The 18,775-nt window shown below is 45.3% G+C and overlaps 1 protein-coding gene across 1 annotated transcript in view; it reads left to right on the forward strand.

Moving 5' to 3' along the window:
* The window catches only part of ctnna2 (catenin (cadherin-associated protein), alpha 2), a 212,535-nt gene that overhangs the window by 182,879 nt on the left and 10,881 nt on the right, over positions 1 to 18,775 (forward strand). The window contains exons 10-14 of the mRNA XM_029159636.3: positions 2,660 to 2,752; positions 4,183 to 4,339; positions 4,514 to 4,714; positions 11,660 to 11,811; positions 14,619 to 14,732. Of these exons, the coding sequence (XP_029015469.1) occupies positions 2,660 to 2,752; positions 4,183 to 4,339; positions 4,514 to 4,714; positions 11,660 to 11,811; positions 14,619 to 14,732 (717 nt within the window). The remainder of the gene's footprint in view (positions 1 to 2,659; positions 2,753 to 4,182; positions 4,340 to 4,513; positions 4,715 to 11,659; positions 11,812 to 14,618; positions 14,733 to 18,775) is intronic.

The following is an 18,775-nucleotide window of genomic DNA, read 5'->3' on the forward strand; positions in this document are numbered from 1 at the left end:
AGTGATCCTGCATCATGTTCCGTAAACATGCAGATGACAGACTTCTAATAGAACCAAGTTCCTCTGTCTTACATCGCATTACTTACAGTGTCATCTTCACTGATTGCTTCTACCTCTTCCTCACGTCTCCATCACCTTGGTTGACATGGCCGCTATTAGTCCAGTTAGTAACTAGCTGGAAGGGTGATTTGTGTAGAGCTGCAGAAATGTTCTGCATCAGTCAGTGCCCCTCATGTAGTCTTGGTTACACTTCTTTTTTTAATATTAATCCGTCGAAAGCATGAAAAGATCGTGAACTTATTTGTTGAAAAGTTTTAGACGCGTGTAAAACTACATGAAGACGAACTGATTGTGTCGGGACAATGCTAAATCGCAGTAAAGAGAAGCGGCGGCGACTGTGCGTGATGTATTACCATCATCAGTGCTTCCTGACGTCAGGTTTCATGGTCCTCAATAAGAACCTCTGTGTAAAAAATGGGAAAAAATGACACTATCAGATATTTTTTTCAGTTACTCAGCTCCATTTAGGTGATTTAGATAGCATACCCCAGAATGCCCATCCTTCCAACTGCAGTGGAAACCTTCATCAAATTAGAATTGAAGTGATTATCCAGGGCAGAGCAAAAGGACAAAATCGATAGTTCTTTGTTCGAGGCTAAAATGAAGAATGGGCATTCAGTGGGGATCTCTCTGTGTTGCGCTCGCTTTCTCTCTCGCTCTCTCTCTCTCTCACACACACGCACACACACACACACGCACGCCTCTCTGATTTTTGTATTCCGTTCCAGCATCCCTCACCGCATCAGCATTAGACTTGTGTGGTATATTCTCAAACCTTCTGTCTAGTTATTTTTTTCCCCTCCCTGCAATGTGAAAAAAAGCAGAACCTCAAAGGAGAAGCACATCCTTAGATAATTGTAATTAGTAGTTTTGGCTGGATGCTGCGATGTTGGCCCTGGCCCAGCTCTCTGTGCTGGGTGAGAGGGAGTGCGAGTGGGCCTGTTGGGCACGTTTCCAGCCTCCACAAAGCCCTCTGCCCCTTTGCCTCTCATGGGCTGCTGGGCCAGAGCAGAACTAGTGCAAGTACAGTGTGTAAGGGAACAGTGTCAAGACACTGCTCGTGAGACGCTGTAGAGTTAGGAATCGGCCAGAGGAGAAAAAGGAAAAGAAGGGCTGAAGCAAATATTGCAACACATACATAACGACTTTTTTACTAATTCCAATCACAATGTAAACAGACGTGGCTGTAATTTACCCTTTATTTTTATTCTCCACCCTTTTGTCAACTGAAACGGGGTGGAAAAAACAGCACATACGTTTTAAATTAGCTGTGCACAGATAAGAAACATGCAAATATGTCACAGCAGCCAAGGCTCCATGAAAATCTCTCCACGCTTCGTAGCGACGGACAAAGTGATTGCCGTAAACTGAAATGATGCTGGAATTATCCTAAAATGATGCTTTGTATATTTTTATAGTGCTACGCAGGCGCCCAATCAGGCTCTGCCCTCCCCTCTGTCACACGCGCTTTAAGCACACACGCACACACGCGCGGCTTCACATAAAGGACCGCAATCCATCAATGCGCTCATTGCTGTCATGAGTAAAGAGACAGAGCTCTAAGCAAGACTCCTCTAACACAAATTTGATTTACCTCAATTTGCTTCAAACAGTGACATTTGAGCGGTGGAAGTGCTAATACAGACTGGCACCTTTTGCTGCCAACAGGCACGTGTCTGCTTAGCTCAGTTTCAAAACGCCAGGCTCTGGCTGGAATTTGATTTACTTAGGGATGGTATTGGATTATGGAGAGTTTGAAGGTATGAAAATGAACTGTGAAATGCGGTGGCGCTGTGGGGAAACGGGGCGACTTCGCGTGGGTAAACAGCCAGTGAGAGATCGCTGGAGTTGTCGCCCATGAATAGATGTTTATAAAGTCCCGACCTTTTTTATTTAGTAGCCAATTCAGCAGGATTGTGAAAAGCCATCAATCAAGTATAATTAATGTGAAGCCATTTCCTCACACACCAGACCAGGTGAATAGCAACTCAGATGCTTAGTGGTGGGAGCTATTCGTCTCTCGTCAAGAAGTCAGGTTGGAAATGTGTTATCAAGGAACTGTACACTGATAAAAAGACATACATCAAACTAATGCTTGCTTTTTTACAAGGAAAACATCTGGCCTTAATTATACAATAAAGCACCTCTTTGCACCACCAGGCCTCGTAATGATTTAGGCATGCCTGTCATGCATCACAACCATGCTGCAAATGTCAGACTAATGAGTTTGCCTTTCTCTATACAGCTTGTGTGAGCGTGGCCATTTTGGATATGAATGAATTCAATTATCTTGCACCAGCTGACTGCTATATTCCAACAGGGGCTATGCCGCAAATATTCTTAATATGCGTAGCCACTGTATCGCGCTATTTCAGTGATTTCAGTAAGGTCCGTATCATTGAGGTTTACCCACACGACTGTATGCGGCCCACTGCCTTGATCCTGTGAAAAATCGAATATTACTGAGTCGCACAGAACAAATCAAAACAGAAAAAGCAAATGAGTCAAACAAACACGTGAAAGGAATTTAAACTCCCTTTCATGTGACTGCGAATGTCCTGATGTAAACCGCTCTCGTTTCTTTCTTTGTCCTGTTCAGGTGGCCAACCTGGCCTGCTCCATCTCAAACAATGAGGAGGGCGTGAAGCTGGTTCGTATGGCTGCCACTCAGATTGACAGCTTATGTCCACAGGTGAGGCTTTAAAAAGTGCTTTCATCACATAATTAGGCGTTCTGCACAGAAACGCCCGCTGTGATCCTGAGCTCTTCGATTTTTCTCAAAGCTGTACAGTATCTTTAGCCGGTGTTTAGAAAGCGAGGCATACTGTACATGAACCCAGTCAGCAGAATAGGACGAAGAGCTATGACTAATGTGTAGGAGGACCTTGTAGTAGTGTTCTCAGGATGCAAGCAAAGGAGGATGTTAAAATCGATCTATTGCTTCCAAGGTTAACGATAGGCCTTATTCGCATGGGACGCCACATAGTAATGGAGAAAAGAAATGGAGGGTGAATTTAAGATTCCGGATCTAATATTCAGACGCTGCCATGCACACCAGCCCAAAGAGTCTTAGCTGAAAACCTTGGGGGGGAGCCGTCTCCTGATGCCTCTTGGCACTGCTTACCACAGATTAAAAGTGTAACACACACAGACTTTGTGACTGCAGAAGAGGCGAAGGGAGACAGCATGGAGATAGTATTTGGAACTCTTTACGTTAGAGTTTACCCTGATGCCTATCATTAATCTGGAATTAAAGATGGCGCACCCCTGTTTAACGCCATTACAGGGTCCGTGTGGTACGTGGTAAGTATTGTGTGTCCTCTGTGTCATGGTGTAGACTGTACTGGAGGAGACGGTCGCACTAAAAGCGCCCGGCATCAACCGTATGTCCAGGCCTTATCTGGACCCCGGGTACCTCAGCTACAGTATCTTCCTTCACGCCGGCCCCCTGTGGCGCGGCTCACGCCGGGTGGTCGCGCTGACCCAGTCCGCTTCTCACATGTCCCGCTGTGCTCCGGCGCCGCTCCCGTGTCAGTTGACTTGGGTTAACAGAGCGAAACTAAACAGAGACACTGCAGGAAAGAGGGTTATCATTCACTGTCCATTATGGTCCCAACAAAAAAGTTTATCTGCAGGATGCCGCTCCCCTGCATTCATAACTCTGCTCGCCTCCTGCCTCCTGACAGGCTCATATTAGATAAGACCCACCCTCTCCACGAGCAGTCAAAATGACAAATTATAGTGTGTGACTGTGACACTTAATGTCAACAAATCCAGTGGAAAAACCAAAACAATGAGCTGATCCTATTAATTAGAATTGCTCTGCAGTCAAAGCCTAACGTCCTCTGTCTGTGTGCAGCAGTGCTCTGTTATGTCTGTTGACTGTTTACAGGTTCAATGGCACGACATGTCTGGCTCTCATAAATAATACTATTAATCATAATAGTTTTAATAGTATTATTATTATTATTTTTAATACAGTATATTATATATGTTAATATTATCTAAAGCAAACTCCTCTTGACTACTGTGAGAAATATGTGGTAAATCCACTGTACAATCAGAAGTAAGACTTTTGTTTTGACGTTGAAGCGAATTATTAATGTTAATACAAAATGGCAGGTCATCAACGCGGCGCTCACGCTAGCCGCCCGCCCCCAAAGCAAGGTGGCGCAGGACAACATGGACGTTTTCAAGGACCAGTGGGAGAAGCAGGTTCGCATCCTGACGGAGGCCGTGGACGACATCACCTCGGTGGACGACTTCCTCTCTGTCTCAGGTATGAGGCGCAAACAGAAAAATCCTTCCTCTCATTTCTCCAAATAATTTGCATGCCACAAATGTTCACCCAAGGTTCAGGCATCAGATGGAGCAGGCTTAATGGGACCGTCACAAACTCCGCCTTCAAGGCTTTTCACACCTTATCAATCCCCTTTTTTTTGCCTCTCACAAGAAAACCACATCCTCGAAGATGTCAACAAATGCGTTATTGCCCTGCAAGAGGGAGATGTGGACACTCTTGACCGAACTGCTGGAGCCATCCGGGGCCGAGCCGCTCGTGTGGTCCACATCATTAACGCCGAGATGGAAAACTATGAACCCGGGGTCTATACTGAGCGCGTGCTGGAGTCAATCAAGCTGCTGTCTGAGACCGGTTAGTGCACTACACTGAAAACACACACAGTCGCCGTGGCAAGGTGAGCTAGTGCAGCGACCACGATACAACGCAAGCACAACACAACTGTGCTCCAAGCCTTCTGCTAAGCTGCTTTCACAGGACGTGTGCATAAACACGCACACACACACACACACACACACACACACACACACACACACACACACACACACACACACACACACACACACACACACACACACAGACTGCTCAGTGACTCACAGACGCACCTTAATTACCTGGAAGCCCAATGTCCCACAGTTTCGATCAGTGTCTTGGCTCGAGCACAAACTTCGGACACCACCTGTTCACTCTTCTGCCACTCCGGCTTCTCGTCCATTTTTCACCTGCTACTGTGTTCTGCATCACTGTGCAGCGTCTGCGCCACCCAACATTCTGACCTGAGTTGATTCGTGAGGCAGTCCGGAGTCGGCGCTGCAGAACGGGTGGGCCGAGGGACTGTGGGGGCCGGGGGACTGTTTTCGCAGAGTTCGGTTTCGTGATGCCTGTTGGGTGTGTGGGCTTTTCTGGCCCTGCAGCATCCTGTTAAGACCATAAGCTGCAGAGAGGGAGGTGGACGTGGGTTGCGTTTTTTGAAATTGCTCATGACTCTGGGGAAGCAGCGCGGTTTGATCTGCCATCTAGCGAAGGCAGGGCGGGAGGGGACAGCCGCGCCTCTGGAGAACCTGCTGGTCACAGAACAGTTAGCACTACACTGAGGCACACGCTCATTTCTGGACAGGTTGGTTTCCTTTAATGTTTTCAACAATCTCTGGCTCATTCTCCTTTTTTATGTCGGCTCCTGGAAGTTTAACGCTCGCCTCTGATCACCTAGTGGCTGAGACTGAGGTGAACTATGGCTTGGTTTTCCTGGTGCTCAAGCTAAAGTGCCACACAGGCTAATTCCATAGCTCCAGGTTGCCTTGTGCTACTCCACCACAGCCAGTAATGCGGTTGTGTTGGGAGGTATGCAGGTACACAGTGACTGGTAGGGATTTAGACAGCGAGCCTGGCAGCACAGAGAGCCAGGGGGTAAGTTGGGATCCGAGCCTGAATGTCTGTGCGCTCTACGTCTACGTCTATGTCAAAAAGCCCTTGATCCACCTAAACATATATTGACTGAGGCTCAGGTAACCAGCTTATTTACCCGCGAGTTGGGGGAAAATAGTGCTGAGGTGAGTTCGAGGTGCGGTGTTGTGAAGATGTGGTCGATTGTTAGCTCTGTGTTGTAGGTGCTGGTCCGCAGGGGGGGCTACGTGTGACTGACTTACTGTGTTACTGTATTTTTATGTACCAGTTGCTGGTGTGTAGGTTCTTCCATGCTTCTCTTTTACTGTAACCTCTTTGATTTCTGACATGTTTTCGCGTGAGTAGCATCCTCATAACCCAGCGATGGCTTAAAACATTAGAAGCGAGCTGCTCAATGTTTTCTTTTCATTAATACAGTGATGGAGAAATATTATGCTAGTATACATTGTGTTTAAAAAGAGTCTAAGCACAAAGGCACAAGGAAGATTCTGCTTCCCTTTCTTACTGTAAACAACATTTCTTTGTGAAATGGCTCCTTAAATCTCATAAGAGAAGCCACTAACAGGCCTTTAAAAAATGTGCTGTTATGAAAGGTGGACAAACAAAAACACAGGATGAAAGGAAAGAAGTAATTTAGCAATTACCTTTCCCCAAGAATGAAATCAGACCACTTTGCCCACTTTCCCACTTTCCCACTCCACACCCCTCTCATCATCCGCTTCTTCTTCGCTTTCTCGCCCAGCCACATCTTCCCCGCTCTCTGTCTCTCCCATTAGAGCCCATTTAGCGAGGTATTGTTTCGCTCGTTACTTTCATCTGCCGGGATAATTGCAAGTCACAATCAGCTCCTCTCCCTCGTAGCTGATAAGTCGCAGACGGCATTAGGTGCGTCACGTGTGACCACGCAGCCATCTGTCTGAGTCGGTCCCAGCCGCCATAATGGACTACCTTCCGTACAGGACTGCCTATATGGGGCCTTAAGCACATCCTATTCTATTATTGCATAATTGAATTTAATTGATTGCTGTAATTAATTGACAAATTGCATTGCTAATATCCCCTGGGCATTTAAGGTCAGTTTTGCATGACCATAACCTTCTCAAACACATGGTTTTGATTGTGTTCTATTAATCCTCCAGGGAGGATGAAGCTTGTTTAAGAGTCAGCAGGGCCCAGAAGCATCGCGTCAGCATTACCCAGAACAACACAGGGAACTGTTGATGTTGCAGCATCCTATTGATTACTCGCTGCTTTTTTTTTAACTTTTTTTTTTAATAAAAGTTAACATCATAATGTAAAATAAATGGTGTAGCTTACAATGAGAAGCCCACTACCTGACTGTTTTAAGCAAAAGTTAGACATACAGTAGAATGTTAGGCGTTTGTTCACTGCAGCAGCTTTAGAGTTCACAGTTCACACAGTTTTTAGTGTCAGTGCCCAATTTCAGAAGAAGAGCAGCGATGGTAGGATGTAGGATGGCGAGCGTGCTCAGGATCGCTCCCTAACCCTGATCACATTTTCCCAGTGGCTGGATTTAAGCAACAGCAGCTTCCATAGAACTTTTTCATTTTTTAACAGCAATTCATCACAGCTTCCAGAGGGATCCAGTTCATTAAGTTCACACTTCCGATTAGAAAAAGCTCATGTGTGTCATTTTGGGGTCATGGAAAAACAACACATCTGCTTCTTGGTGTGAATTAATAAACAATAGTTTAAGCTACATCTGCCTTTGACTTGTGAAGGAGAAAAAGGTGCACATTTAGAAGATGATGATGATAAGCAATGTGAAATCCATGAATAGCAAACTTGAAGTTGCCCCTCTATGCAAGTGGCCCTAAGGAGAGCTGGGTACCTGAACCTAACGAGGCTCCTGTCTCCGTGATTGTGGCTGCTAATTGAGACGCGAGGCCGGGACCTGACAGCTAAGTTAGACCCGCATTTCACTGCTTCCATATCTCTCTTTGATGAAGAGCTGTTGTGTTTTCCCTTCCTGTTTCCCTCTTAGTGGTAGTTGGGGTTTTTTTAAGGGCTACCAAGCACATCTGATCTGGACCATAAAGCACTTATTGATCCATGTGAACCCTTGCTTCTCCCTTTCCTCGGCCCTCAGAAGCCTGATGTCTATGGATGTGAACACAGTCAAGAAGAAATCCATAGTTGGGGGGAAAGATGATTAAGTGTAGCTGAACAAAGAAAAGGATATAGTACCACACACTTTTTAGAGGGTACTGAGTCCAATTAACTAGACCATACCAAAAAATCAATAGCTGTCACCGAGGATTTTACTAAGCGATATGAGCAAGGGTTTTAGTAGAGTTCATTGATGTGGTTCCCTCTTTTCGCACCGGTGTGCACGTGTAAAGCCTCCGTCGTGCGCCTGTGTGTGTCTCTCTGAGTTGAGCCGAGTGTGTGTTTTCATTGCAGCGTGCCGGTGTTTACGCCCCCGGGCCGCTCGTGCCGACCAGCGGACCACTTGTCTGTCTTTCTGACAGCTGCCACATCAACACAGGGTGCTTATCACAACCAGCCGCCCTTTGACCTTGTCTCAATTTGCGCCGTCTCTCTTCTCGCGGTCAGATTTACGGTTGGGCCGAACAGCCCCCCCCCCCCCCCCCACACACACACACACACACACACACACACACACCCCACCACCACCACACCCCCGCAAAGCCGAGCCGTGGATTCCTTGACAGACAGTCCACGCGTGGTCCCCGGGATTGAAGCATGTCCTTGAGATGCAGGAAAATCAATGGCCTAATGGGAAAGTGGTTATGGCATCGCTCTCTTTCCACCTTCCCCCTGCTTCTTCTGCCGCACACCTTTCTCCCCACTGTTTAAACTAATCTTCTACTCAAAAAAGGGACAAATTTTAAAGTCCATCATTAGGGCGCTGCCTGGAGAAGGTAGATTAAAAAGCTGATATATGGCCCAAGTCAGTCTGCCGTTTAGGGAGGCGAGGTGGCGTTGCTCCTTGTTATTACGCCGGGGCTCAGTAAATGGGATTTAGCCGGAGTAATAACACACATGCTCACACTGCCACCCACATGTCATGTCTGTAAATCAGCGGATCAAGTGCACTAAAAGGGAGCGCAAGAGGCTGAGGACACTTCCCACTGTCTGTGGTTAAAATAGGATCTCTGAGGACCAGGACACTTTAAATACTGATCATTTATTTCAAACTAATGCAATCAGAAAGCCGGCCCGCATCCACTGATACCGAGACGAAAGAAAGCAATCTGTGCCTAATGGTAAACAGGGAACGGAGTCAGTGCTCCTTTAATACTTAAAATGGCCCATACGTGCACAACGCTACAGTAGCTGAGCCCAAAGAGTCATCCTTCAAACTTGTATCCATTGATATAATAACGGCAAAAAGGGGCTTTAGCCAGAATGGGAAGCAGATGGCAAACTTATACGTAGCTTGCAAGAAGAGGGTGTAAGGTCTCCTAATCAGTGCATAAATGGAAGGGGGTTTGGAGAGAGTGCTGATGAGCAGTGCACGTGAAGGCGGAAGGTGAAATATTTTGCAGAGGTTACAGAATAAGGAAGGAGAAGATTGTTAGCGCTAATGGCAGCACCACGGGGTCAGCGTGTTCTTTTTTTGCATGCCGGCCTTTTTGATTTTGTCTAATTGAAGCCATCTTCATGGAAAATGTAGCTTTAGGCATCAGAAAGTGTTGGAGTCATGCTTGTTAAACACCTCACAGGGCCACGACGTCCAAGCGCCGCGGTTTTTAAGCATTCATTGTACTTCCATAACTTTTCACTTAAACTATGCTTAAGCCCAGGGCATGAAAAAAAAAATCCATTCCTACATGGTCACATTTAATTCCCTTCATCATTTTTCAACTGGAATGAGTGAAATTGCTCCTTACCATCAGCAACTTTGCTCATTAAGAGCTTGGAGAACATTTAAATATTTCTATTTAAAACGCCTTCCCAGCCATTCCCAAAAGCCTATTTTACGCTTCTCCAGTAAGTGGATTAAACCGAATTAAAAGGGGAAAGAAAAGGGAGAGAGTTTTTATAGGGCCTTTTATGTTTGGTGAAATATAGCTTATGTTTTTATATTAGACAAATAGGTTTGGTGCAGATACACCTTTAGTGCAGACTGGCTAATTGATTTAGTTCATGCCACATTTAAGACGGGAGCCTTTCTAAAAGGTGGTTCTGCAGCTCGCATGCATTGTTTTAATTTCTGTTTGTCAGACCTGGTTGGAACTGAACTCTCTAGTAGTATCAGGATGTTCGCTCTCTAAGTGTGTTTTTGTTCCTGGGAGACATGTTCTGCGATTCTTTAACAGCCGCTCTTTGCTGGAGGGTTTTTGCTCAACTCTCTGCTTTAGAATACGCGTTTTGAGATTTTAAAGAGAATAAAGTCAATGAACATTATGCGCCAGGTCATATTTTTTAAACACTTCTGAGACAATAAATTGCTCCAGTATACAGATTTGCATTATAGTAGTACTACCATCAGGATATTGAACGTACGTTTATCAGCACACTCCTGTTCAGTGTTTCATCCATCCATCCATTCATCCTGTTTAGGCTCTCAGGGTGCTGGAACCGGACCCAGCTGTCAGACGGTGAGGGATTCGATTTCATCTGAGGACAGAACGTCTCATTTTGCAGCCTTGTGGCCAGTGGTGTGTTGTTGGACACTGGCCATAGAGGTTGATTCAATGCAATGTTCTTCGCTGTCTGATTAGTCCCTGAGCACCAATATTCACACAGAATCCATGTTGCAGGGTAGAACTTCCCAGTCTGATGTCTGGTCAATGCCAGACTGGATAAAGAGTGAACTGTGTGTGTCAGCGGGTTTCGAGTACGGCGCCTTCTGTGATTTGTGGTCTGGTTCTTGCAGTACCTCTTTGCCCCTACCCACTGCTGCTTAATAGCTCCTGGTGCTTCTGTATTCTTTCCTTGTCTGAAGCTCAACAATCCAGTTTCTTATATTTTCCACGTAGAGTTACCTCAGACACAGTCCTTTTTCTTCTTCATGTCTTTATTTAATTTAAGCCGGAGTTCCTACTGTAGGTACATAAACATATTATGGAAATGGTGATGGCGGATGACATCTCAGACAAGTCACAGCTTTTGTGATGATAATTTGCCAGAGCATAAAGCCTGTATCAAAACATTATTAAACCAATCTCAAGGATTGTAACCCAACAGGATTGCAGGAGAAAGGTAACCTCTTAAAGGTTCAAACATGCAGTGCAAATTTTGGAATATTGCATAATGTCTATTCACACGCAGCACAATTCATTTACACATACAAAGAGCACACAGTCCTTCCATCAGTTCTGGCCAGTTGATGCTGACAATAAAACCAGACAGCTTTATGGTCAATAGAGACTTCGCTTTTGTCGCTTGGCTTTTGTTTGGCTCTAAAGACTTTGATAAATTTGTTTCCCTCGCCACCATTGTGAGTTGACAGGCTGAGCTTGCAAGTTAACGTCCTTGTCCTGTACCACGGAAGCACACACACACACACACACACACACACACACACACACACACACACACACACACACACACACACACACACACACACACACACACACACACACACACACATGCCAATGCCAGGAAAGGATTATATTGACACTGTGACAGACAGGCCGATCTTCTGTTAGCTAAGCCGAGGTGGAACCGCTAATTGTCGTACAGTGGGAGAACAGCCTGCTGTGACTCATGCAGAACTTTATGAAGCATCCTACTGTAATCCTGTAAAAGTCAGCAGAGGCCAAAGCTGAAGAAACCCGTACAGTATGAAAAACATGGTGATTCCACGCCTTTTCCCCTGTTAGTAAAAAGCTTCCATCCACCGTGACAACGCTGTTAACTAACCAGTGTGACTCCCCTGTCCTCTGCTCTCCCTCCCCACAGTCATGCCCCGTTTTGCTGAACAAGTGGAAGTGGCCATCGAGGCGCTGAGCACGAACCCGCCGCAGGCCTTTGAGGAGAACGAGTTCATCGATGCGTCCCGTTTGGTGTACGACGGTGTCCGTGACATCAGGAAAGCTGTGCTCATGATAAGGGTACGTCCGATACCTCCCACAAGGAGAGGAAGCACAACACTGATGGAAACACTCAACAGGAGTTGAAAGGAAGTGAAAATGCTGACCAAGTCCCAGCGCAGTAAATTATTTTTGACTTCCTGCATATATCTGAAGTATTTGATTGGGCTTTTTTGTGACTGTAGTTGCTGAGTAATTTATTTCCCAGTCAGCGAGTCTGTTTGGTTTATATTTGTAATCTACATTTTGGCATTCTGCAATAAATTTATTCTCTTTACACTACAATTAATCATTTAACATGGTTCCTATTACGAAGGTAGAACTAAAGCATTATTCATAAAACATACTGTTGGCAAAAATTTCAAATTCTAGGATTTAATCTCTGATGCCTCACATAACAAATTTGTCCCATTCACATCTTTGCAGCTCTGTTTTTTACCATTTAATCTTCTTCCTAAACATCCGTGGGACATTACTGTGCAAACACACATCTGCCCATAGGTTGAAGAAAACCCTAATTGAAATCTAGCATTCAGTGGAATTCCCACTGGAGCTGTCACACTGGTGTGATCTGTCTTCTAATGCTGACAGAACGTTTTGCAGCATGTCAGGGCAGAAACGCTGCATAACCACATTATACCCTCGTCTCTGCTGCTTCGCGTACTGTAGCCACTCTGATGTAGAAGTATCTGCATTTTTCACCCGAACTAGCCCTTCGCTCCTCGCCATGTAATTCATTTATTCAACTTTATGCAGGCTGGAAGGTTTCCCAGTGCAGCGCTCGAAAAAAAAAATCTAATTATGGAAAATAATTTGATGTTGGTAAATAATGTAAAACAGGCAGCTTTGAACTGCCTGGGACCAGCTGGCTTCATAATCCCATCCAAGTTCAATTACTTTGTGAGGAAGCAACTTGGAAGATCCTTGCTTCCTCTGTGCTCGAACTCTATCATATAGTAAAGATAGCAAACGGTGGTGCCACGTGTTTTTGTGCGCTGATGTTTACGTGTCTGTGTTATTTTTCTGCCACTTAAGCCTCCTTTAGAATTTTACAGCACACGTCTTATAAGCATTCATTGGATTAAGGCACCAATTCTCCACAGTGTTCAAAAATTGAGGCAGGTCTTAAGTTGTAATGTAAGTTCACTAACATACTGTAGTTCACCCTGCTCTTAAAACGTTGATACAGTAGAGCAGAGTGTTGTGATGTAGCATGAACATATGAAACTGTATCAGAAGTGTTAAATTAAAATATTATTTTTGTTGTTGATATTACCAATTATTACCATTATTCTATTTGATACTTAATAATGTGTTATTTATTACGCTGATCTATGTGCCTTTAATTCCTTTATTTACTGGTATATGTTGTTATATTACATCATTCATTTATTTACTTTCAGCTGTTGGTTAATCTCCATCCTTCCGCCTCCACACACACACACACACACACACACACACACACACACACACACACACACACACACACACACACACACACACACAGGTAACTACAAAGTTCTTTTGGCCTCACAATGACAACCTTACTGAAAAACGCACTGGTTGACTGCATTGTTTCACACATCGGCTCCTAATCTGTCTGAACACGGTTCATATCAGACTGTCTGCACATGATCCGCCTTTAATCCTCCAGTAAACAAGCCCAGGTTTGATTTTGGGTTAAAGTGAGCTGAAAGGCTCACGGACCACAGTTGGTCAGATGTAGCCTGCTGTGAGCAGATGCACTATCCACCAGAAAATACCAGAAAAAGCAGGAAAATGGATTGAAAGTATTAATAGTTCTATAGGTACATATGGTCAATTCAGATAACAAAAAATAAAAAAACATGTCAATATATACAAATACAGGCACATAGCATGTAAAGGATCAGTTAAATATGTCAATGGATATAACAGTATAATGTCCGATATCGTATCATTATTGGTTCCTTTATAAGTCTTTTATTTTACAATTATAAGTAATAACAGGAATATTATTGCTGTCATAGATAAATGAAGTGTCTAACCTACACTATGATTACTGGACCATAAACAGATGATCACAGGCTGCTGTTCTGTGTGTTAATTCTAAAAAAAAATTATGAATCTTACATTACAAACATTACATAGGAATTATGAATCCTAACAAGAAAACTCAGGTTAATCAGGTTATGACATGCACGTTTTATTTCACCCATTAGTGCCACAGACTGTGCTCTGAGTGATCTGTGTGATCTTCTGAGTCAGTGTGAGGAATACATTTTAATAGAAGGTGTTATTAAAGTAAAGGTTAAATTCCCACAGTCTATAAATAAAACACTGGTATCAGTGTTAGTTTACCAATTGTTTTTAACAGCAGCTCTGTTCCCTTTTCTGTTCCTTTAGCTCCTTTTGCATCTGCTGATGCATGAAAATCATATTTGTATACAGTATCTACATTTTCAAATCTTTCTATTTGGTGATCAAAACTGGCATAAAACCGAAGGCAAGTAAGTGTGAGAGTAGGAGCCGATCCACTCATCAGGCCTCCTTATGCCATTCTGCGTCTTTCATCACGTGAGGAAACGTAAGCGTGCACATGTGCCACGCTGTCACTCGGTTTGATGCTGAGCGCTTTAAACCGTGTGAGGTCTCTCTCTGACGTTCTCCACTGAAAATGGCAGCAGCGGGACTGTATGCCGTCTCTTACTCAGGATTCTCCCATTATGGGGCATGGAGGCAGCCAAAATTGGCCTTTTCAGCTGCCAGCATAGGATGCTATATATCCCTTTGGCTCCTTTAGTTCAGTTCTGACTGTTTGCCCAACTATGCCTTTTCTTTCCCCACAGACCCCGGAGGAGCTGGAAGACGACTCTGACTTTGAACAGGAGGACTACGATACTCGCAGCAGGACTAGTGTCCAGACTGAAGATGACCAGCTTATAGCCGGCCAGAGCGCCCGGGTGAGTCCACCTTCACTTCACGGCCGTGCTCTGACTTTTGGGGCCTTAAATAAAAACACACGTATTTGCTTTAGAGCCTAAATGCTGTGGTTGCAGCTTGAACTGCCGCTCACCTCGCTTCCCGGGCCTGTTCCCTGGCCGTGCTCTAATCGATTCATCCAACTAGTTCCACTTACATGGCGTGAAAACTCATTTCAATGAGCCTAACAAGCTGGATTATTTCAAACACACACTGTTCGGGGATGGTAGGTGTAAAATTGCAATCACAAACAAAGAAGTAATTACCAAATTCCCCTCAGATGCCTGACAAAACACAAACTACACTATATTAGTGTGGAAAAGCTTCCGTCGCGATCACTGGGGCCTGAGCTTTGTTGAACATTAGCAATTTTTCACTTGGGCCCGGCTTAAAAAACATTAAGAGGGTATCAGTGTTTGCTCCCCTCCAGCAGCACAGAGGCTCTAGCGGTGTGTTGCATGTTGAATGGATTGTGGGTAGCAGGAGTGTGACTTGGCCCAGTGCCTCTCCCTGTGGCACAGGCCTGTATTATAATGCCTGGGTCGCTACACAGCGTGCACACACAGGGGGGTAATGTACAAAGAAGGGGGGAAGAAAATGAGACCTTATTGTAATTAATATACGTATTATGCAGCGACAGTCCTCACTGTGGCGCTTTTGATAGTATTTCAAACAAAAGCTGAACCGACTCCTAAAAAGCAGCGCTTCCTCTTTCATTTACCTCTTCGCAGAACTTCGCCTTTTTCGCTCAACGCGAGCGCTCGCCTCGTTTACGGCGCTCGACGGCGGAACTCGCACGCAACTTTGCGCAGCACAAAGTTGAATATTGAATCACCAGCAAAAAGAACAAGCGCGGGCTACGGATGCTACGGTGGCTGTTCCAGCACGGCCGTGGGGGTCCTCGGCGTGAAGTGCTGCGAGCGCGTCGCATGCGTCCTCCCACTGCGGCGCCATCTGAGCTCGGCCGCACAAAGGAGCCTCACAGCACCGAACTGTTAACTAGTTTCCCTGGCACTCGACCGCTCCGAGTGGGCAGCTTTTCTTCGGGAACAGTTTGAAGCCGCAGCGCGTCTCTTTGTCATGACTCGTTACTGGGATGCGGTGATGGGCGGGTGACGTGGCTCAATGTGGACGCACAGGCCGTTCAGTGACGCCGCCCGCTTTCCCCCTCCGCCCGTCGTCTTCGGAGGCTAAGCGTTCACGCGTCCGTAAAACACGCATTTTCTGCAAACGAGCGGCGATCCGCCCGCTCGCGTCACCGTGAGATCCGCTGCGGACCGGCGGCCGTGGCATGTGCGCACAGGCGCTCAGTGTGTCTATTCAAACAGACAGGGGAAGTATAATCCGTTTTCTCCATAGGAGCTGACATGAGCGCAGTCATGATCCCTCAGAGCTCCTCCAGTGTGTGGGTATCACACACAGGACAGCGATACAGGCGTGATATTACTCTCTCACTCTCTCTATCTCACTGTCTCCCACTTGTTCGGTGCAGAAAGAAATCAAATCAAGTCCCAAGGGCCTTTTTTTTTTCCCCTCCCCAGTGTTTTGCTTTTCCCGGTGCTTCACTTGTCATCTCTATTATACGTATATATGAAGCTAAGTTGTCAGAGCAGGCATGCATAATGAGACGGCCACAACACAGGCAGGAGGCCTCTCTTATAACACACCACGGATAATGCACAGGGAACCAAACACAAAGCGCCCCCCCCCCCCCCCCCCCCCCCCCAAACACACTAACATCTCTCAACGCGGTGATTGGATAACGCTGTTGATAGGTCATCCATAAAATTGAACTCTGAGTGTCTGGGCAGTTTATTTCAAATGAAACAAATTAAAGTCATTTCAAGACGCCACGCTCAGTGAAGAAACCCGAGAAGCGCTCTAATCCCCGCAGACGCAGCCGAGGCGCAGAGTGCATTGGCACAGCACTCCCTCGGCCGGATTTGTCACCATGTTAAGCTCCCGAGGCCCGCTGCTTGTTGTTATCAGCAAAGTAGGGAAGGGGATTTGGGGATAAGTGAATTCTAGAGTGCGTTGCCCCCCCCCTCCTCCCCATCGCCCACCCACCCCCTGCACCGGGTGCCTTCCTGCTCCCCTGACGTCCCAATTGGCTCGTGTGTTTACCCCTGTGCCGCCGCATTCTCTTCCTCTTTTGTGCTCAGGACGCCTCTCTCGCTCTCTCACTTTTGTCACACCAATTTCCGAGCGAATAAGGGGACCAGGCAAATCCCTGGCTCTGTCTCCCCAACCTCGCTCGATCCCTATTTTTAGAAAAGGAATTTTTTGGTTTCAAATTGTTTCAAGAGCCTTTTTTTTTGCTCTCTTTAGCTGTTTGCGAGAGCCCCTGGTCTGGTTTTAGGTCCGTGCTTATGTGGAATAAGAAGAATAACATTAGGTTTTCCTAATTTATATATACATTATATACAACATGTCAGCTGCCAGTTTTCATTTGGCTTCTTAGATTCACTTTAAACCATGAAGCCATAACTGTACACCTTGTCGCCATTGTACTGTCCCCACCATTCTGGCACTGGCAGCAAACTGCACAGTATAAAAATGAATGAATAATTGATGTTCCAGCAGTGGGTGAAGGAACAATGTGAACAGCAAATAAATGCTAATGACTGCCTTCGAGTCCCGAGTCCAACAGATCTGTCTGGTGGAACTGTGCATTCACCTGTGTTGCTATTGACTAAGCAGCAATTACAGCTCAGCGCTGCCTGCACTTATTTTTGGCCACAATTAACATGAACATGCATTCAGAAAAATTACAGTACACCCACAGGAGCGTGTGACTATGCAGACCACAAGATGACTATTAAATAAAATGTCATTTGTTGGTCTAAAGTTTATATTTACATATATTAGTCCTAATATTCACACTGGTATGCATTTGAAATCAGGTCACTGTGGAAACCCCTGTGTGGATAATAAGCAGGTCCGATTCATACGTTAGGTGGTTGTGAGACCCTGTGTGGACACATCTGCATGTTGAAGCTTCAGGTGATGTTTGAAGTGGTTCCTCAAAATTATAACTTTGTCCCCCACGAAAGCACGCATTTGCAAATCAGGGAGCATCTTAAGCACAAGCGTGCACCAGGTGTGCTTGACATACTGTACACTAGAACACATGATGGGGCTTTGAGAGTCCTGTTTGGAAGGAGTAAGTGGAGTGTTCACTAAAAGCTGAGTGTTTTCATGACACGACTCCAAGACGTAACTGAATATTGGCCCGACTGCGCAAGAGTCTCATTCACTGTGCTTAAAACATATAAATGAGCTACAAAGTTTTGGGGATACTATTCGGGGCTTATAGATCAAACTGCATGTCTGAAAGAAGTCCGTCGTCTCTGAGGCCAATGTTTCAAATGTCTGTGTTAACCTGACAGCGGGACGTGACAACATAAATAAAGAGTCAGTGAAGCAGGAAAAAGAGGCTGAGAAGATGCAGTGTGAGCAGACGTGCCAGAACCTCCAGAACTAGCTGGTCAGCTCCATGGTCTTCTTCCAGGATGAAGTTTGGTTGATAACCTTAACCAACAATGCAAAATGAAACTCATGGATATGTTTGTTTACTAAATAGGTGTGTGGAGGTGTTTTTGACTGGTGGATACTTTCTGAGTTGGCCTAGATTTAAAAGTCCCAGAGGTAATGGCTTATTGAGGGCCTATATAGTATATGAGGCCCACTATTCATTGTCTTTTCAATTCAAGCTCGTATACCTGCAGAGTAAATACATGGAATTACCAGTGTGTTTTAAATAGTCTAAATCCATATTCACTTGCTGTTTGTTTTAACTGTGCACTGTGTTTTCACCCCACGTGCAGTTTAATGGGATTTGCTGCTACTCGCCGTGTTTGGGCTTTAGTAGCAGCAGGAATCTACAGGAGCTGCTTTTGCTTGTTTGTTTATGCTGTGCTTGTGTTTTTTTTTGTTTTCTAGCTAACCATCAAGTTGTGCACTGCCGTGCTCATAAAGCTATCAGGAGGAGCTCGTGGCCTTCGTCTCCCACTGTTTTTGCCTC

Source organism: Betta splendens, chromosome 1, assembly GCF_900634795.4.
Source record: "Betta splendens chromosome 1, fBetSpl5.4, whole genome shotgun sequence".
NCBI classification, from domain to species: Eukaryota; Metazoa; Chordata; class Actinopteri; order Anabantiformes; family Osphronemidae; genus Betta; species Betta splendens.